We start from the raw sequence: 16005 nt of genomic DNA on the forward strand, positions 1-16005 counted from the left end.
GGTCTGGGGGACATTGGCGACATCAGGGGGACATTGGGGGACAGGGGAGGGGACAGAGAAAGGAGGGGACATTGGGGACACTGGGGGGACATTGGAGACATCGGGGGGACATTGGGGGGACATGGGGACATCCGGGGGACATTGGGGGGACATTGGTGACACTGGGGACACAGGGGAGGGGACTTGGGGGTACATGGGGGGACACTGGGACATGGGAGGGACATGGGAGGGACATTGGGGGGTCAGGGGGACATTGGGGACATTGAGGGGACACAGAGGGGACGTGGCGTGTCCCCAGTGCCACCCCGTGAGGTGACACCTGAGGTGACACCCCCTGTGTGTCCCCAGGGCCACCCCCCCGGTTCCGGTGTCCCCCCGAGTTCGAGGCCGTGTCCGGGGGGGTCCCCATGGGGGGGCCCCAAACGGAGCTGTGGCTGATCCGGGCCCCGATGGACTTCTGTCCCCAAAGGTGACAATGGCACTGGGGGGGACACGGGGGGTGACAGTGACACTGGGACATTGGGGGTGACAGTGACACTGGGGGGGTGACAGTGACACTGGGATGGGGGTGACAGTGACACTGGGGGGGTGACAGTGACACTGGGATGGGGGTGACAGTGACACTGGGACAATGGGGGGGTGACAGTGACACTGGGATGGGGGTGACAGTGACACTGGGGGGGTGACAGTGACACTGGGATGGGGGTGACAGTGACACTGGGACAATGGGGGGGTGACAGTGACACTGGGGGTGACAGTGACACTGGGACAATGGGGGGGTGACAGTGACACTGGGGGTCCCCAAAGGGAGCTGTGGCTGATCCGGGCACCGATGGACTTCTGTCCCCAAAGGTGACAATGGCACTGGGACAATGGGACAATGGGGGGTGACAGTGACACTGGGGGTCCCCAAAGGGAGCTGTGGCTGATCCGGGGGGCCCCGATGGACTTCTGTCCCCAAAGGTGACAATGGCACTGGGGGGGACACGGGAGGTGACAGTGACACTGGGATGGGGGTGACAGTGACACTGGGGGGGACACAGGGACATTGGGGGTGACAGTGACACTGGGACACTGGGGGGTGACAGTGACACTGGGGGGTGACAGTGACACTGGGATGGGGGTGACAGTGACACTGGGGGGGACACGGGGACATTGGGGGGGTGACAGTGACACTGGGGGTCCCCAAAGGGAGCTGTGGCTGATCCGGGCCCCGATGGACTTCTGTCCCCAAAGGTGACAATGGCACTGCGACACTGGGACACTGGGGGGGTGACAGTGACACTGGGGGTGACAGTGACACTGGGACAATGGGGGGGTGACAGTGACACTGGGATGGGGGTGACAGTGACACTGGGGGGACACGGGGACACTGAGGGGTGACAGTGACACTGCGATAGGGGTGGCAGTGTCATTGGGATGGGGGTGACAGTGACACTGGGGAGTGACAGTGACAAATGGGGGGGGGTCCCAGTGTCACTGGCCAGTGACAATGACAATGTGGGGGTGACAATGCCAGTGGGGGTGTCCCTTTGTCCCTGTCACCAATGTCACCCTGTCCCTCTGTCCCTGTCACCAATGCCAATGGGGGGGTGACAATGCCACTGGGGGGTGTCCCTTTGTCACTGTCACCAGTGTCCCCCTGTCCCTTTGTCCCTGTCACCAATGTCCCCAATGTCCTTTTGTCCCTGTCACCAATGTCCCCCTGTCCCTTTGTCCCTGTCACCAGTGTCCCCAATGTCCCTTTGTCCCTGTCACCAATGTCCCCCTGTCCCTTTTGTCCCTGTCACCAATGTCACCCTGTCCCTTTGTCGCTGTCACCAATGCCAATGTGAGAGTGACAATGCCACTGGGGGTGTCCCTTTGTCCCTGTCACCAATGTCCCCCTGTCCCTTTTGTCCCTGTCACCAGTGTCCCCAATGTCCTTTTGTCCCTGTCACCAATGTCCCCCTGTCCCTTTTGTCCCTGTCACCAGTGTCCCCCTGTCCCTTTGTCCCTGTCACCAATGTCCCCAATGTCCCCAATGTCCCTTTGTCCCTGTCACCAATGTCACCAATGTCCCCAATGTCCCTTTGTCCCTGTCACCAGTGTCCCCCTGTCCCTTTGTCAGTCACCAATGTCCCCCTGTCCCTTTGTCACTGTCACCAATGTCCCCAATGTCCTTTTGTCCCTGTCACCAATGTCCCCAATGTCCCTTTGTCCCTGTCACCAGTGTCCCCAATGTCCCTTTGTTACTGTCACCAATGTCCCCAATGTCCTTTTGTCCCTGTCACCAATGTCCCCCTGTCCCTTTGTCCCTGTCACCAATGTCCCCAATGTCCTTTTGTCCCTGTCACCAATGTCCCCCTGTCCCTTTGTCCCTGTCACCAATGTCCCCAATGTCCCTTTGTCCCTGTCACCAGTGTCCCCCTGTCCCTTTTGTCCCTGTCACCAGTGTCCCCCTGTCCCTTTGTCACTGTCACCAATGTCCCCAATGTCCCTTTGTCCCTGTCACCAATGTCCCCAATGTCCTTTTGTCCCTGTCACCAATGTCCCCAATGTCCCTTTGTCCCTGTCACCAATGTCACCCTGTCCCTTTGTCGCTGTCACCAGTGTCCCCAATGTCCCTTTGTCCCTGTCACCAGTGTCCCCCTGTCCCTTTGTCCCTGTCACCAATGTCCCCAATGTCCCTTTGTCCCTGTCACCAGTGTCCCCCTGTCCCTCTGTCCCTGTCACCAATGTCCCCAATGTCCCTTTGTCCCTGTCACCAGTGTCCCCCTGTCCCTCTGTCCCTGTCACCAATGCCAATGGGGGGGTGACAATGCCACTGGGGGTGTCCCTTTGTCCCTGTCACCAATGTCACCCTGTCCCTTTTGTCCCTGTCACCAGTGTCCCCCTGTCCCTTTGTCCCTGTCACCAATGTCCCCAATGTCCTTTTGTCACTGTCACCAATGTCCCCAATGTCCCTTTTGTCCCTGTCACCAGTGTCCCCCTGTCCCTTTTGTCCCTGTCACCAATGTCCCCAATGTCCCTTTGTCCCTGTCACCAGTGTCCCCAATGTCCCTTTGTCCCTGTCACCAATGTCCCCAATGTCCTTTTGTCACTGTCACCAATGTCCCCAATGTCCCTTTGTCCCTGTCACCAATGTCCCCAGTGTCCCCAATGTCCCTTTGTCCCTGTCACCAATGTCACCAATGTCCCCCTGTCCCTTTGTCCCTGTCACCAATGTCCCCCTGTCCCTTTTGTCCCTGTCACCAGTGTCCCCCTGTCCCTTTGTCCCTGTCACCAGTGTCCCCAATGTCCCTTTGTCCCCCCCAGCCTCGAGGGCCGCCCGGTGCCCCTGAACGGCCTCGAGCGGCTCCGCCCGGGTGACAACGACAACAACGACAACAACGACAACAGTGACAGTGCCACCCCCGGTGCCACCTACGTGCTGCGGGGCGGCCCGGCCGCGGCAGGGTGGCACTGTCCCCTGCTGCTGTCCCCAGTGTCCCCAGGGGGGTCCCTGGGCTGCGCCCCCCCCATGAAGGGGACCCTGAGCATCACCCGCAGCTTCGGGACACCGAGGGTGGCACCTGGGGACACCGCGGGGACAGCGCCACCCTCGGGGGGGACAGCGCCACCCTTGGGGACAGCGACACCCTCAGAGGGGACAGCGCCACCCTCGGGGACAGTGACACCCTTGGGGACAGCGCCACCCTCGGGGGGGACAGCGACACCCTCGGGGACAGTGACACCCTTGGGGACAGCGCCACCCTTGGGGACAGAGACAGAGGGGCCGGGACCCCCCGAGGTGACCAAGAGGAGGAAGAAGAGGAAGAAGGAGAAGAGGGAAGGGCAGGAGTGACCCCGGGGTGGCACCCGCGGTGTCACCTTTGTCACCTGAGGTGTCACCTTTGTCACCGTTAAATAAATAAATGTCCCTTTATTACCAAAAAAATGGGAATTTTGGGGGGGATTTTTTCGGGGGGGATTTTTTTGAGTATTTTGGGGTCTGGGGATTTTTTGGGGGGGGTTTTGTGAGTTTTTGGGATTTTTAAGGAATTTTTAAGGAATTTTTGGGGGGGGGGTTTGGGGGAATTTTGGGATTTTTTGTGGGATTTTAAGGGATTTTGGGGGATTTTTGGAAGACTTTCTGAGATTTACTGGGGATTTTTTGAAGATTTTGGGAATTTTGAGGATTGGGGGCAATTTTTTGAGGATTTGGGGGGGATTTTGGGGTTTTTGTGGGGATTTTTGGCTGTTTTGGGGGAATTCTTTTTTGATTTTTGGGGTCTTGGGGGGATTTTTTTGTTTTTTGCGGGGGGGGGGATTTGGGAGGATTTTGGGGGAATTTTTGGGGAGATTTTGGGGGAAAATTTTGGGAATTTTGTGGGATTTTTGGGGATTTTTTGGGGGCTTTTCAGGTGATTTTTGGGAGGGGTTTTTGTGGGATTTTTGGTTTTTGTGGGATTTTTGGGGTGATTTCTGAGGGTTTTGGGGCTCATCGCGGCGCCTTGACGAACGGCTCGTGCAGGACATCGAACAAACGCTTGGCCTGGTTGGGGACACGGGGACAGGATCACAACCGGTGTCACCAGTGTCCCCAAATGTCCCCAATGTCCCCAAATGTCCCCATGGTGTCCCCCAATGTCCCCAATGTCCCAAATGTCCAAATCCCCCCAAATGTCCCCAATGCCCCAATGTCCCCAAAGTCCTCAGTGTCCCAATGTCCCAAATGTCCCCAATGTCCCCAATGTCCCAAATGTCCCCAATGCCCCCAATGTCCCCAAAGTCCTCAGTGTCCCAATGTCCCAAATGTCCCCAATGTCCCCAAATGTCCCCAATGTCCCCAATGTCCCAAATGTCCCCAATGTCCCCAAATGTCCCCAATGTCCTCAGTGTCCCCAATGTCCCAAATGTCCCCAATGTCCTCAGTGTCCCCAATGTCCCCAATGTCCCCAATGCCCCCAATGTCCCAAATGTCCAAATCCCCCCAAATGTCCCCAATGCCCCCAATGTCGCCATGGTGTCCCCAAATGTCCTGAATGTCCCCAATGTCCCCAGCGTCTCAGTGTTCCCAAATGTCCCCAATGTCCCAAAGTCTCCAATGTCCCCAAACTTGTCCCTTTCTGTCCCTCACCTTCTGGGGTCCCATGCCAGGACAGAGGGACAGGAGGACACCCAGTGTCCCCAATGTCCCCATTGTCCCAAATGTCCCCAGTCCCTCCAGCATTCCCAAATGTCCCCAATGTCCCCAAATGTCCCCATTGTCCCCAATGTCTCCAAATGTCCCCAATCCCCCCAATGTCCCAAACATCCCCAAATGTCCCCAATGCCTTCAATGTCCCCAATGTCCCAACATCCCCAGTGTCCCCAATGCCCCCAATGTCCCCATTGTCCCAAATGTCCCCAACCCCCCCAATGTCCCCAAATGTCCCCAGTGTCCCCAGTGTCCCCAGTGTCTCCAACCCCGGGCAATGTCCCCAATGTCCCCAATGTCCCCAACCCCCCCCAATGTCCCCGATGTCCCCATTCTGTCCCTCACCTTCTGTGGCCCCACGCCAGGACACAGGGACAGATCCTCCCGCGACGCCCCCGCCACGGCCGCCAGCGACTGCGGGAGGGGACACCGGGGACAGTGAGGTGACAAACATGAGGGGACACCGGGGGGACAGTGAGGGACAAACCCACAGGGGACACCGAGGGACAGTGAGGTGACAAACATGAGGGGACACAAGGGGACAGTGAGGTGACAAACCCACAGGGGACACCGAGGGGACACCACAGTGACAAACCCACAGGGGACACCGAGGGGACAGTGAGGTGACAACATGAGGGGACACAAGGGGACAGTGAGGTGACAAACCCACAGGGGACACCGAGGGGACACCACAGTGACAAACCCACAGGGGACACCGAGGGGACAGTGAGGTGACAAACATGAGGGGACACCAAGGGGACAGTGAGGTGACAAACCCACAGGGGACACCGAGGGGACACCACAGTGACAAACCCGAGGGGACACCGAGGGGACAGTGAGGTGACAAACCCGAGGGGACACCGAGGGGACAGTGAGGTGACAAACATGAGGGGACCCCGGGGGGACAGTGAGGTGACAAACCCGTGGGGACACCGAGGGGACAGTGAGGTGACAAACCCGAGGGGACACCGGGGGACAGTGAGGTGACAAACCCGAGGGGACACCGGGGGACAGTGAGGTGACAAACCCGTGGGGACACCGAGGGGACAGTGAGGTGACAAACATGCGGGGACACCGGGGGACAGTGAGGTGACAAACCCGTGGGGACACCGAGGGACAGTGAGGTGACAAACATGCAGGGACACCGGGGGGACAGTGAGGTGACAAACCCGTGGGGACACCGAGGGGACAGTGAGGTGACAAACATGCGGGGACACCGGGGGGACAGTGAGGTGACAAACCCGAGGGGACACCGGGGTGACAGTGAGGTGACAAACCCACAGGGGACACCGAGGGGACAGTGAGGTGACAAACCCGAGGGGACACTGAGGGGACAGTGAGGTGACAAACCCGAGGGGACACCGAGGGGACAGTGAGGTGACAAACCCGTGGGGACACGAGGGGACAGTGAGGTGACAAACATGCGGGGACACCGAGGGGACACCACAGTGACAAACCCACAGGGGACACCGGGGGGACAGTGAGGTGACAAACCCGTGGGGACACCGAGGGGACAGTGAGGTGACAAACATGCGGGGACACCGAGGGGACACCACAGTGACAAACCCACAGGGGACACCGGGGGACAGTGAGGTGACAAACCCGAGGGGACACCGGGGGGACAGTGAGGTGACAAACCCGAGGGGACACCGCGGCAGTGCCACACCCCCCGATGTCCCCCGGTGTCCCCAAGTGCCACCGCTCACCCCGAAGGTCCCCAGCAGGCTCAGCGCGTCCGTCCTGTTGACGGATTTGACGCTGGTCAGGCAGTCGGTCACCTGCGGGGGGGTGGCACCGTCAGGGGACATCCGGGGACATCCGGGGGACATTTGGGGACAGCTGGGCACACCTGGGGACACTTGGGGATGCTCTGGGGGACATCTGGGGACACCTGAGGGCATTTGGGCACACCTGGGGACACTTGTGGACACTGAGGGGACACCTGGGGACACACCTAGGGACATCTGGGGACACTTGGGGACACATGGGGACGCATGGGGACACCTGGAGACACTGAGGGGACACTTGGGGACATTTGGGGACACTGAGGGGACACTTGGGGACATTTGGGGACACTGAGGACACACCCGGGGACACCTGGAGATATCCTGGGGACAGCTGGGGACACTGAGGACACACTTGGTGACATTTGGGGACATTTGGGGACACTGAGAGCACACCTGGGGACACCTGGAGATATCCTGGGGACAGCTGGGGACACTTTTGGGCACATTTGGGGACACCTGGGGACACCTGGCACACCTGGGAACACCTGAGGACACATTTTGGGGACATTTGGGGACACTGAGGGACATCCTGGGCGCACCTGGGGACCCTGAGGACACGCTTGGGGACATTTGGGGACACTGGGGACACTTGGGGACATCCTGGGCACACCTGGGGACCCTGAGGACACGCTTGGGGACATTTGGGGACACCTGGTGACATTTGGGGACACTGAGGGACATCCTGGGCACACCTGGGGACCCTGAGGACACGCTTGGGGACACCTGGGGACACCTGGTGACATTTGGGGACACTGAGGGACATCCTGGGCACACCTGGGGACCCCGAGGACATGCTTGGGGACATTTGGGGACGCTGGGGACACTGAGGGACATCCTGGGCGCACCTGGGGACCCTGAGGACACGCTTGGGGACACCTGGGGACACCTGGTGACATTTGGGGACACTGAGGGACATCCTGGGCGCACCTGGGGACCCTGAGGACACACTTGGGGACACCTGGGGACATTTGGGGACACTGAGGGACATCCTGGGTGCACCTGGGGACCCCGAGGACACGCTTGGGGACACCTGGGGACACCTGGTGACATTTGGGGACACTGAGGGACATCCTGGGTACACCTGGGGACCCTGAGGACACACTTGGTGACATTTGGGGACACCTGGGGACACCTGGGGACACTGGGGACACTGAGGGACATCCTGGGCACACCTGGGGACCCTGAGGTCACGCTTGGGGACATTTGGGGACACGGGGACACGGACCCGGGACAGGAAGTCCTGCTCCACGCGCTCCTTCAGCAGATCCGGCGGCTTCTGCTCGTACGACTTGAACGTCTCCAGGTAACGGCCGGCCTCCTCCGGGCTGGGGACATTGGGGACAGCGCTGGGGACAGCGGGGACAGCGCTGGGGACAGCGCTGGGGACAGCGGGGACAGCGGGGACAGCGCTGGGGACAGCAGGGACAGCGCTGGGGACATTGGGGACAGCGCTGGGGACATCACTGGGGACAGCGGGGACAGCGCTGGGGACAGCGCTGGGGACAGCACTGGGGACAGCGGGGACAGCACTGGGGACATTGGGGACAGCGGGGACAGCAGGGACAGCGCTGGGGACATCGGGGACAGCGCTGGGGACATTGGGGACAGCGGGGACAGCGGGGACAGCGCTGGGGACAGCGGGGACAGCGCTGGGGACAGCGGGGACAGCACTGGGGACATTGGGGACAGCGGGGACAGCGCTGGGGACAGCGGGGACAGCGGGGACAGCACTGGGGACAGCGGGGACAGCACTGGGGACATTGGGGACAGCGCTGGGGACAGCGGGGACAGCACTGGGGACATTGGGGACAGCGCTGGGGACAGCGGGGACAGCGGGGACAGCACTGGGGACAGCGGGGACAGCGGGGACAGCGCTGGGGACAGCGGGGACAGCACTGGGGACATTGGGGACAGCGCTGGGGACAGCGGGGACAGCGGGGACAGCGCTGGGGACATTGGGGACAGCGGGGACAGCGCTGGGGACAGCGGGGACAGCACTGGGGACATTGGGGACAGCGGGGACAGCGGGGACAGCGCTGGGGACATTGGGGACAGCGCTGGGGACATTGGGGACAGCGGGGACAGCAGGGACAGCGGGGACAGCGCTGGGGACATTGGAGACAGCGCTGGGGACAGCACTGGGGACATTGGGGACAGCGCTGGGGACAGCGGGGACAGCGGGGACAGCACTGGGGACATTGGGGACAGCGCTGGGGACAGCGGGGACAGCACTGGGGACAGCGGGGACAGCGGGGACAGCGCTGGGGACAGCGCTGGGGACAGCGGGGACAGCGCTGGGGACATTGGGGACAGCGGGGACAGCGCTGGGGACAGCAGGGACAGCAGGGACAGCGGGGACAGCGCTGGGGACAGCACTGGGGACAGCGGGGACAGCACTGGGGACAGCGCTGGGGACATTGGGGACATCGGGGACATTGGGGACATCGGGGCATTGGGGACATTGGGGACATTGGGGACATTGGGGGGATTGGGGACACTGGGGACATCATTGGGGACATTGGGGACATCGGGGGCATTGGGGACATTGGGGACATTGGGGGGATTGGGGACATCGGGGACATCGGGGGGATTGGGGACATTGGGGATTTTGGGACATTGGGGACATTGGGGGCATTGGGGACATTGTGGGGATTGGGGACATTGGGGATTTTGGGGACACTTGAGGACATTGGGGGGATATTGAGGATGTTGGGGACATTGGGGGGATTTGGGGACATTGGGGGCGTTGGGGACACTTGGGACATCAGTGTGGACATTGGGGGCATTGGGAACATTGGGGGGATTGGGGACATTTTAGGGACATTGGGGGACATTGGGGACATTGGGGGATATTTGGGGATGTTGGAGACATTGGGCGCATTGGGAGTGTTGGGGACATCAGGGACATTGGGGACATTTGGGGACATTGGGGACATTGGGGACATTTAAAGATGTTTGGGAACATTTCAGGAAGTTGGGGACATTTGGGGATATTGGGACATTGGGGACATTTTGGGTACATTTGGGTACATTTGGGTACATTTGGGGACATTCAGGGATATTGGGGACATTTGGGGACATTTGGGGACATTTGGGGACGTGGGACATTGGGGGGATTGGGGACATTTGGGATATTGGGGATGTTTTGTGACATTGGGGACACTTGGAGATGTTTGGGGACATTGGGGGATTTGAGGCATTGGGGGGATTGGGAACATTGGGGACATTGTGGGGACATTGTGGGGACATTCGGTGACATTCGGTGACACCGGGGACAGTACCTCCACGCCAGCAGCAGCGTGCAGTCCGTGAGCAGACAAACCTTGGCCAGGTCCTTGAGCGACTGCTGGGGGTCACGCTGGGGACAGAGAGGGGACAGAGGGGGGACAGAGAGGGGACAGTGAGGGGACAGAGGGGGGACAGTGAGGGGACAGTGAGGGGACAGTGAGGGGACAGTGAGGGGACAGTGAGGGGACACAGGGGACAGTGAGGGGACAGTGAGGGGACAGTGAGGGGACACAGAGGGGACACAGAGGGGACAGAGAGGGGACAGTGAGGGGACAGAGGGGGGACAGCGAGGGGACAGTGAGGGGACAGTGAGGGGACAGTGAGGGGACACAGGGGGGACAGAGGGGGGACAGTGAGGGGACAGTGAGGGGACAGTGAGGGGACAGTGAGGGGACACAGAGGGGACACAGGGGGGACAGTGAGGGGACAGTGAGGGGACAGTGAGGGGACACAGGGGACAGTGAGGGGACAGAGAGGGGACAGTGAGGGGACAGTGAGGGGACACAGGGGACAGTGAGGGGACAGAGGGGGGACAGCGAGGGGACAGAGAGGGGACAGAGGGGGGACAGTGAGGGGACAGTGAGGGGGGACACAGAGGGGACAGAGAGGGGGGACACAGAGGGGACAGTGAGGGGACAGTGAGGGGACAGTGAGGGGACAGTGAGGGGACACAGGGGGGACAGTGAGGGGGGACACAGAGGGGACAGTGAGGGGACAATGAGGGGACAGTGAGGGGACAGTGAGGGGACACAGGGGGGACAGTGAGGGGGGACACAGAGGGGACAGTGAGGGGACAGTGAGGGGACAGTGAGGGGACACAGGGGGGACAGAGAGGGGGGACACAGAGGGGACAGTGAGGGGACAATGAGGGGACAGTGAGGGGACAGTGAGGGGACACAGGGGACAGTGAGGGGACAGGTGAGATGGGGACAGGGGACACAGGGGACACAGAGGGGACACAGGGGGGACACAGGGGACACAGGGGACAGGTGAGATGAGGACACAGGGGACACAGAGGGGATGGACAGGTGAGGGGACACAGAGGGGACAGCGAGGGGACAGTGAGGGGACAGTGAGGGGGGACACAGGGGGGACACAGAGGGGACACAGAGGGGACAGTGAGGGAACAGTGAGGGGACAGAGAGGGGACACAGGGGGGTCAGGGACAGTCAGGGGACAGGGACAGGGGACAGGGACATGGGAGGGGCCACAGTGACACTGACCGTGACAATGACAGTAACAAGGTGACAATGACAATGACAACGTGACAGTGACAAGGTGACAATGACAATGACACAATGTGACAGTGCCACCTCACCACGTCCACCTGCAGCAGCAGCACCTGGAGGGGTGTATGGACACGGTGACAGTGACACAATAACAATGACAGTGACAATGACAATGACAAGGTGACAATGACAATGTGACAATGTGACAGTGACAATGACAATGTGACAATGACAGTGACAGTGCCACCTCACCACGTCCACCTGCAGCAGCAGCACCTGGAGGGGTGTAGGGACACAGTGACAGTGACACAATAACAATGACAGTGACAATGACAATGACAATGTGACAATGACAGTGACAATGTGACAATGTGACAATGTGACAATGTGACAATGACAGTGACAGTGCCACCTCACCACGTCCACCTGCAGCAGCAGCACCTGGAGGGGTGTAGGGACACAGTGACAGTGACACAATAACAATGACAGTGACAATGACAATGACAATGTGACAATGACAGTGACAATGTGACAATGTGACAATGACAATGTGACAATGACAGTGACAGTGCCACCTCACCACGTCCACCTGCAGCAGCAGCACCTGGAGGCCGAAGCTCCGCCCCAGCGCCCGCAGCCGCTCGTGGATGTACCCGGGGTGCAGGTGGTGATAGCGCAGGCTGGGGACACAGAGGGGGGACATCATGGGGACACCTGGGGACACCTGGGGACACAGCTGGGGACACCTGGGGACACCTGGGGACACCTGGGGACACACTTGGGGACACTGGGGGACACCTGGGGACACAGCTGGGATGTACCCGGGGTGCAGGTGGTGATAGCGCAGGCTGGGGACACAGGGGACAGTCAGGGGACACCTGGGGACACACCTGGGGACACACCTGGGGACACTGGGGGACACCTGGGGACACAGCTGGGATGTACCCGGGGTGCAGGTGGTGATAGCGCAGGCTGGGGACACAGGGGACAGTCAGGGGACACCTGGGGACACCTGGGGACACACTTGGGGATACACCTGGGGACACATGGGGACACCTGGGGACACCTGGGGACACTGGGGGACACCTGGGGACACCTGGGGACAGTCAGGGGACACCTGGGGACACACCTGGGGACACCTGGGGACACAGGGGACAGTCAGGGGACACCTGGGGACACCTGGGGACACCTGGGGACATTGAGGTATCCCTGGGGACAGCTGGGGACACAGGGGACAGTCAGGGGACACCTGGGGACACCTGGGGACACCTGGGGACATTGAGGTATCCCTGGGGACAGCTGGGGACACACCTGGGGAGAGCTGGGCACACCTGGGCACCCTTGGGCACACCTGGGGACCCTGAGGGGACACTTTGGGGACACCTGGGGACAGCTGGGGACACTTGAGGGGACATTTGGGGGCACTTGGAGACACCTGGGGACCCTTGGGGACATCAGAGGTGAGCTCAGGGACACCTTGGGGACACCTGGGCACACCTGGGGACCCTGAGGGCACACTTGGGGACACCTGGGCACCCTGTGGGGACACTTTGGGGACACCTGGGCACACCTGGGGACACTTTGGGGACACTTTGGGGACGCCGGTGGCCTGACCTGAGGAAGAGGGCGCAGCTGGAGGTGCCCAGGACGAAGTCGGGGCTGACGTCCCCGAACTCCCAGGGGACGTTTCGGATGAAGCGGAGCACGGGATTGCCGCGCTGGGGACGGGCGTGTCGCGACATGAGGCCCCGTATCGCGACAGGAGCCCCCGCGTGTCGCGATATGAGCTGCCATGTTGTGATAGGAGCCCCCACATATCGCGATATGAGCCCCCCCCCATGTCACGATATGAGCCCCCAGTGCCGTGATATGAGCCTCAGGGCAGACTCCCCACGTCGTGACATGAGCCCCCTGTGTCGTGATATGAGCCCAAACTCACGATATTGAGGACAGACCTCCCCATGTCATGACATGAGCCCCGAGACGCACTCCCCATGTCGCGACATGAGCCCCGGGACAAACCCCCACATGTCATGACATGAGCCCCAAATCAGGGGACAGACCCCCCCATATCGCAACATGAGCAGCAGGGGGACACACCCCCCACGTCGCGACATGAGCCCTGGGACAGACCCCCACATGTCACGACATGAGCCCCAACCCCAGGCACAGACCCTCCATGTCGCAACATGAGCCACCCGGACACACTCCCCCATGTCACGACATGAGCCCCCAACCCCAGGCACACACCCCCTATGTCGCGACATGAACCCAAAACCTGCGATATCGGGGTCAGGACACCCCCATGTCGCGATATGAGCCCAGCCCCACCGCATCAGGCACAACCCCGCCCATGTCGCGACATGGCCCCGCCCACCCGCCATGGACAGACCCCGCCCATGTCGCGACATGGCCCCGCCCACCTGCCGCGGGCTGACGATGATGCTGCTGCTCTTGGTGCCCGGTTTGATCGCGGGCAGGGCCGGAACCTCCCGGGGCTCGGCCCGGTCCCGGTCCCGGTCCCGGTCCCGGTTCTGATCCCGGTCCTGGTCTCGGTTCTGCTCCCGGTCCTGGTCCCGGGGCCGGTCCCGGTCCCGGTCCCGGTTCTGATCCCCGGGGGTCGGGAGGGGTCCCGGCGGTCCCGGGAGGGCTCCCGAGGGGGCGGCTCCGGTGGGTCCCGGATCCCGCTCCCGGTCCCGGTTCTGATCCCGGTTCTGATCCTGGTTCTCGTTCCGGTTCTGATCCCGCTCCCGGTTCTGACCCCGGTTCTGGTCCCGGTCCTTCCCGGTTCCCCCCGTGCCCCTCACCACGAACTCAGCGTAAGAACCGGGACCGGGCGGGATCGGAACCGGAATCGGACCAGGACCCGGCACCGGCACCGGGGAAGGCGCGGAGGAGGCTCTGAACAGCGACGGGACCTGGGGGGACACCGGGACAGCTCCGGTGACACCGGGGACACCCCCCCGGACCTTTCCCGGTCCCCCGTGATGTCCCCGGTCCCGTTCCCGTTCACCACCCCCGGTTCCGCCCCCGGTTCCCCGTTCGGTCCCCGGCCCCCTTCCCGGTCACCAACCCCGGTTCCCCGTTCCCGGTTCCCCGTGATGCCCCCATTCCCAGTCCCCGGTCCCCTCACCCGGTCCCGCCCCCTCCCCGGTCCCCCGTTCTCGGTCCCCGGTTCCGCTCCCGCCACCGCCGGTACCGGGGATTCTTCAGGGCCCTCCTGCCGAACCGTGAACCGCCGCCGCTTCCCCCCCGCTGCCGCTGCCGGTGCCGGTGCCGGGTCGGTGGCGGCTCCGGGATTCGGGTCCGGGTCCGGGTCCGGGTCCATGCCGGGGTTCGGGATCGGTTCGGGGGTCCCGGGTTCGGTTCCGGGGTCCCGGGTTCGGTTTTGGGGTTCCCAGTTCGGTGTTGGGATCCCGGTTCGGTTCCGGGGTTCCCGGGTTCGGTTTTGGGGTTCCGGAGCCGCCGCGCGCGCTCCGGTCCCGCGGAAGGGGCGTGCCGATGCCCTCCCTCACCATTGGACCCGCTGTGCTGTCAATCAAATCATGGAACCACGCCCCTTTCCCGCCATAGGAAGGGGCGGGACCTCCGTGCGTTGGTGGGCGTGGCTATGGCGGAAAGACCACGCCCCCATGAGTGACAGTGACAATCGGGGACACCGAGAGACCCCCGGGACCCCCCAAAATTAACGGGGACCCCTCCCCAAATTACCGGGGACCCTCCCAGGGTCAGAATCCAAGAGCGGGACCGGGATCGGCCCGGGAGGGACCAACGGGACCCCTCCCCGAATTACCGAGACCGCTCCCTGAATTAACGGGACACCCCGGGACCCCTCCCCAAATTAATGGGACCCCTCCTCGAATTACCGGGACCCCCGGGATCCCACCCCAAATTAACGGGACCCCTCCCCAAATTACCGAGACCCCTCCCCAAATTAACGGGACCCCCCCAAATTAACGGGAACTCTTCCCTGAATTAACGGACCACTGGGACCCCTCCCCAAATTACCGGGACCCCCGGGACCCCTCCCCAAATTATCGGGGACCCCCGGGACCCCTCCCCAAATTGGGGCTCCCTCTTCCCTGGAGCTGCTGCTCCGCCCCAGGCGACTTTGCCAAGCACAAAAAGGTGCGGAAATCCCAAAAATCGGGAAAATTCCCTCAAAAATTGGGAAAAATCCCCCCAAAAATCTGAAATCCCCCCAAAAACGGCTCAACCCCGAAGCGGGAGGGAAACCCCGCGATGAATAAAAAACCCGGAATGGTTTTTGGGTGAAATCAGCTCTTTATGGCTCCGTGGACACTTTTCCTACCACACCGGACAATGGATGGATGGAGCACGACGGGGACGCGACGACACCGGGAGCGACACCGGACACCGGCAGGGGGCGCCGGGGGGCGGGAGGGGACGAATCCCCCCCAAAATACCCCAAAAACCCCCCCAAAATCCGCCCAAAATCCCGAGTGGCCAATGGGAACTCGGGGGAGAGGAGAGGAGGGGACAGGGGGTGAGAAACCCCAAAATCCCCCCAAAATGGGGG

The 16005-nt window shown here is 61.8% G+C and overlaps 2 protein-coding genes across 2 annotated transcripts; one reads left to right on the plus strand and one right to left on the minus strand.

Annotated features, from left to right (window-relative positions):
- Positions 1 to 348: 348 nt before the first annotated feature.
- POLR1G (RNA polymerase I subunit G) lies at positions 349 to 3877 on the plus strand (the record flags this gene model as incomplete). The annotated part of the gene is made up of 2 exons (XM_054295443.1): positions 349 to 469; positions 3298 to 3877. Coding segments are annotated over 2 exons (650 nt in total), but the record flags the coding sequence as incomplete, so codon positions are not given.
- Positions 3878 to 4426: 549 nt separating this feature from the next.
- ERCC1 (ERCC excision repair 1, endonuclease non-catalytic subunit) lies at positions 4427 to 14853 on the minus strand. Its single transcript, XM_054295442.1, has 9 exons — positions 14665 to 14853; positions 13889 to 14383; positions 13080 to 13183; positions 12046 to 12145; positions 10230 to 10306; positions 8174 to 8273; positions 6868 to 6939; positions 5507 to 5575; positions 4427 to 4516 (listed from the first exon to the last, which is right to left on the minus strand). The coding sequence occupies exons 1-9, from the start codon at positions 14791 to 14793 to the stop codon at positions 4463 to 4465; spliced, it is 1200 nt and encodes a 399-aa protein (XP_054151417.1). The 5' UTR covers positions 14794 to 14853; the 3' UTR covers positions 4427 to 4462.
- Between the last annotated feature and the right edge of the window lie 1152 nt (positions 14854 to 16005).

The sequence above is a fragment of the Melozone crissalis genome, unplaced genomic scaffold (assembly GCF_028551555.1).
Source record: "Melozone crissalis strain CALT ecotype California unplaced genomic scaffold, PUWL_Pcris_2 ptg000733l_1, whole genome shotgun sequence".
Classification (NCBI taxonomy): domain Eukaryota; kingdom Metazoa; phylum Chordata; class Aves; order Passeriformes; family Passerellidae; genus Melozone; species Melozone crissalis.

Bases quoted from the DNA above. Each gene is read 5' to 3' on its own strand.
- ERCC1 (XM_054295442.1), bottom strand. From the start codon at position 14,793: ATGGACCCGGACCCGGACCCGGACCCGAATCCCGGAGCCGCCACCGAC. The intron at 14,384-14,664 runs GTACCGGCGGTG...GTGTCCCCCCAG, and splicing joins AGGGCCCTGAAGAATCCCCG to GTCCCGTCGCTGTTCAGAGC. The intron at 12,146-13,079 runs GTCAGGCCACCG...CTGTGTCCCCAG, and splicing joins AGCTGCGCCCTCTTCCTCAG to CCTGCGCTATCACCACCTGC.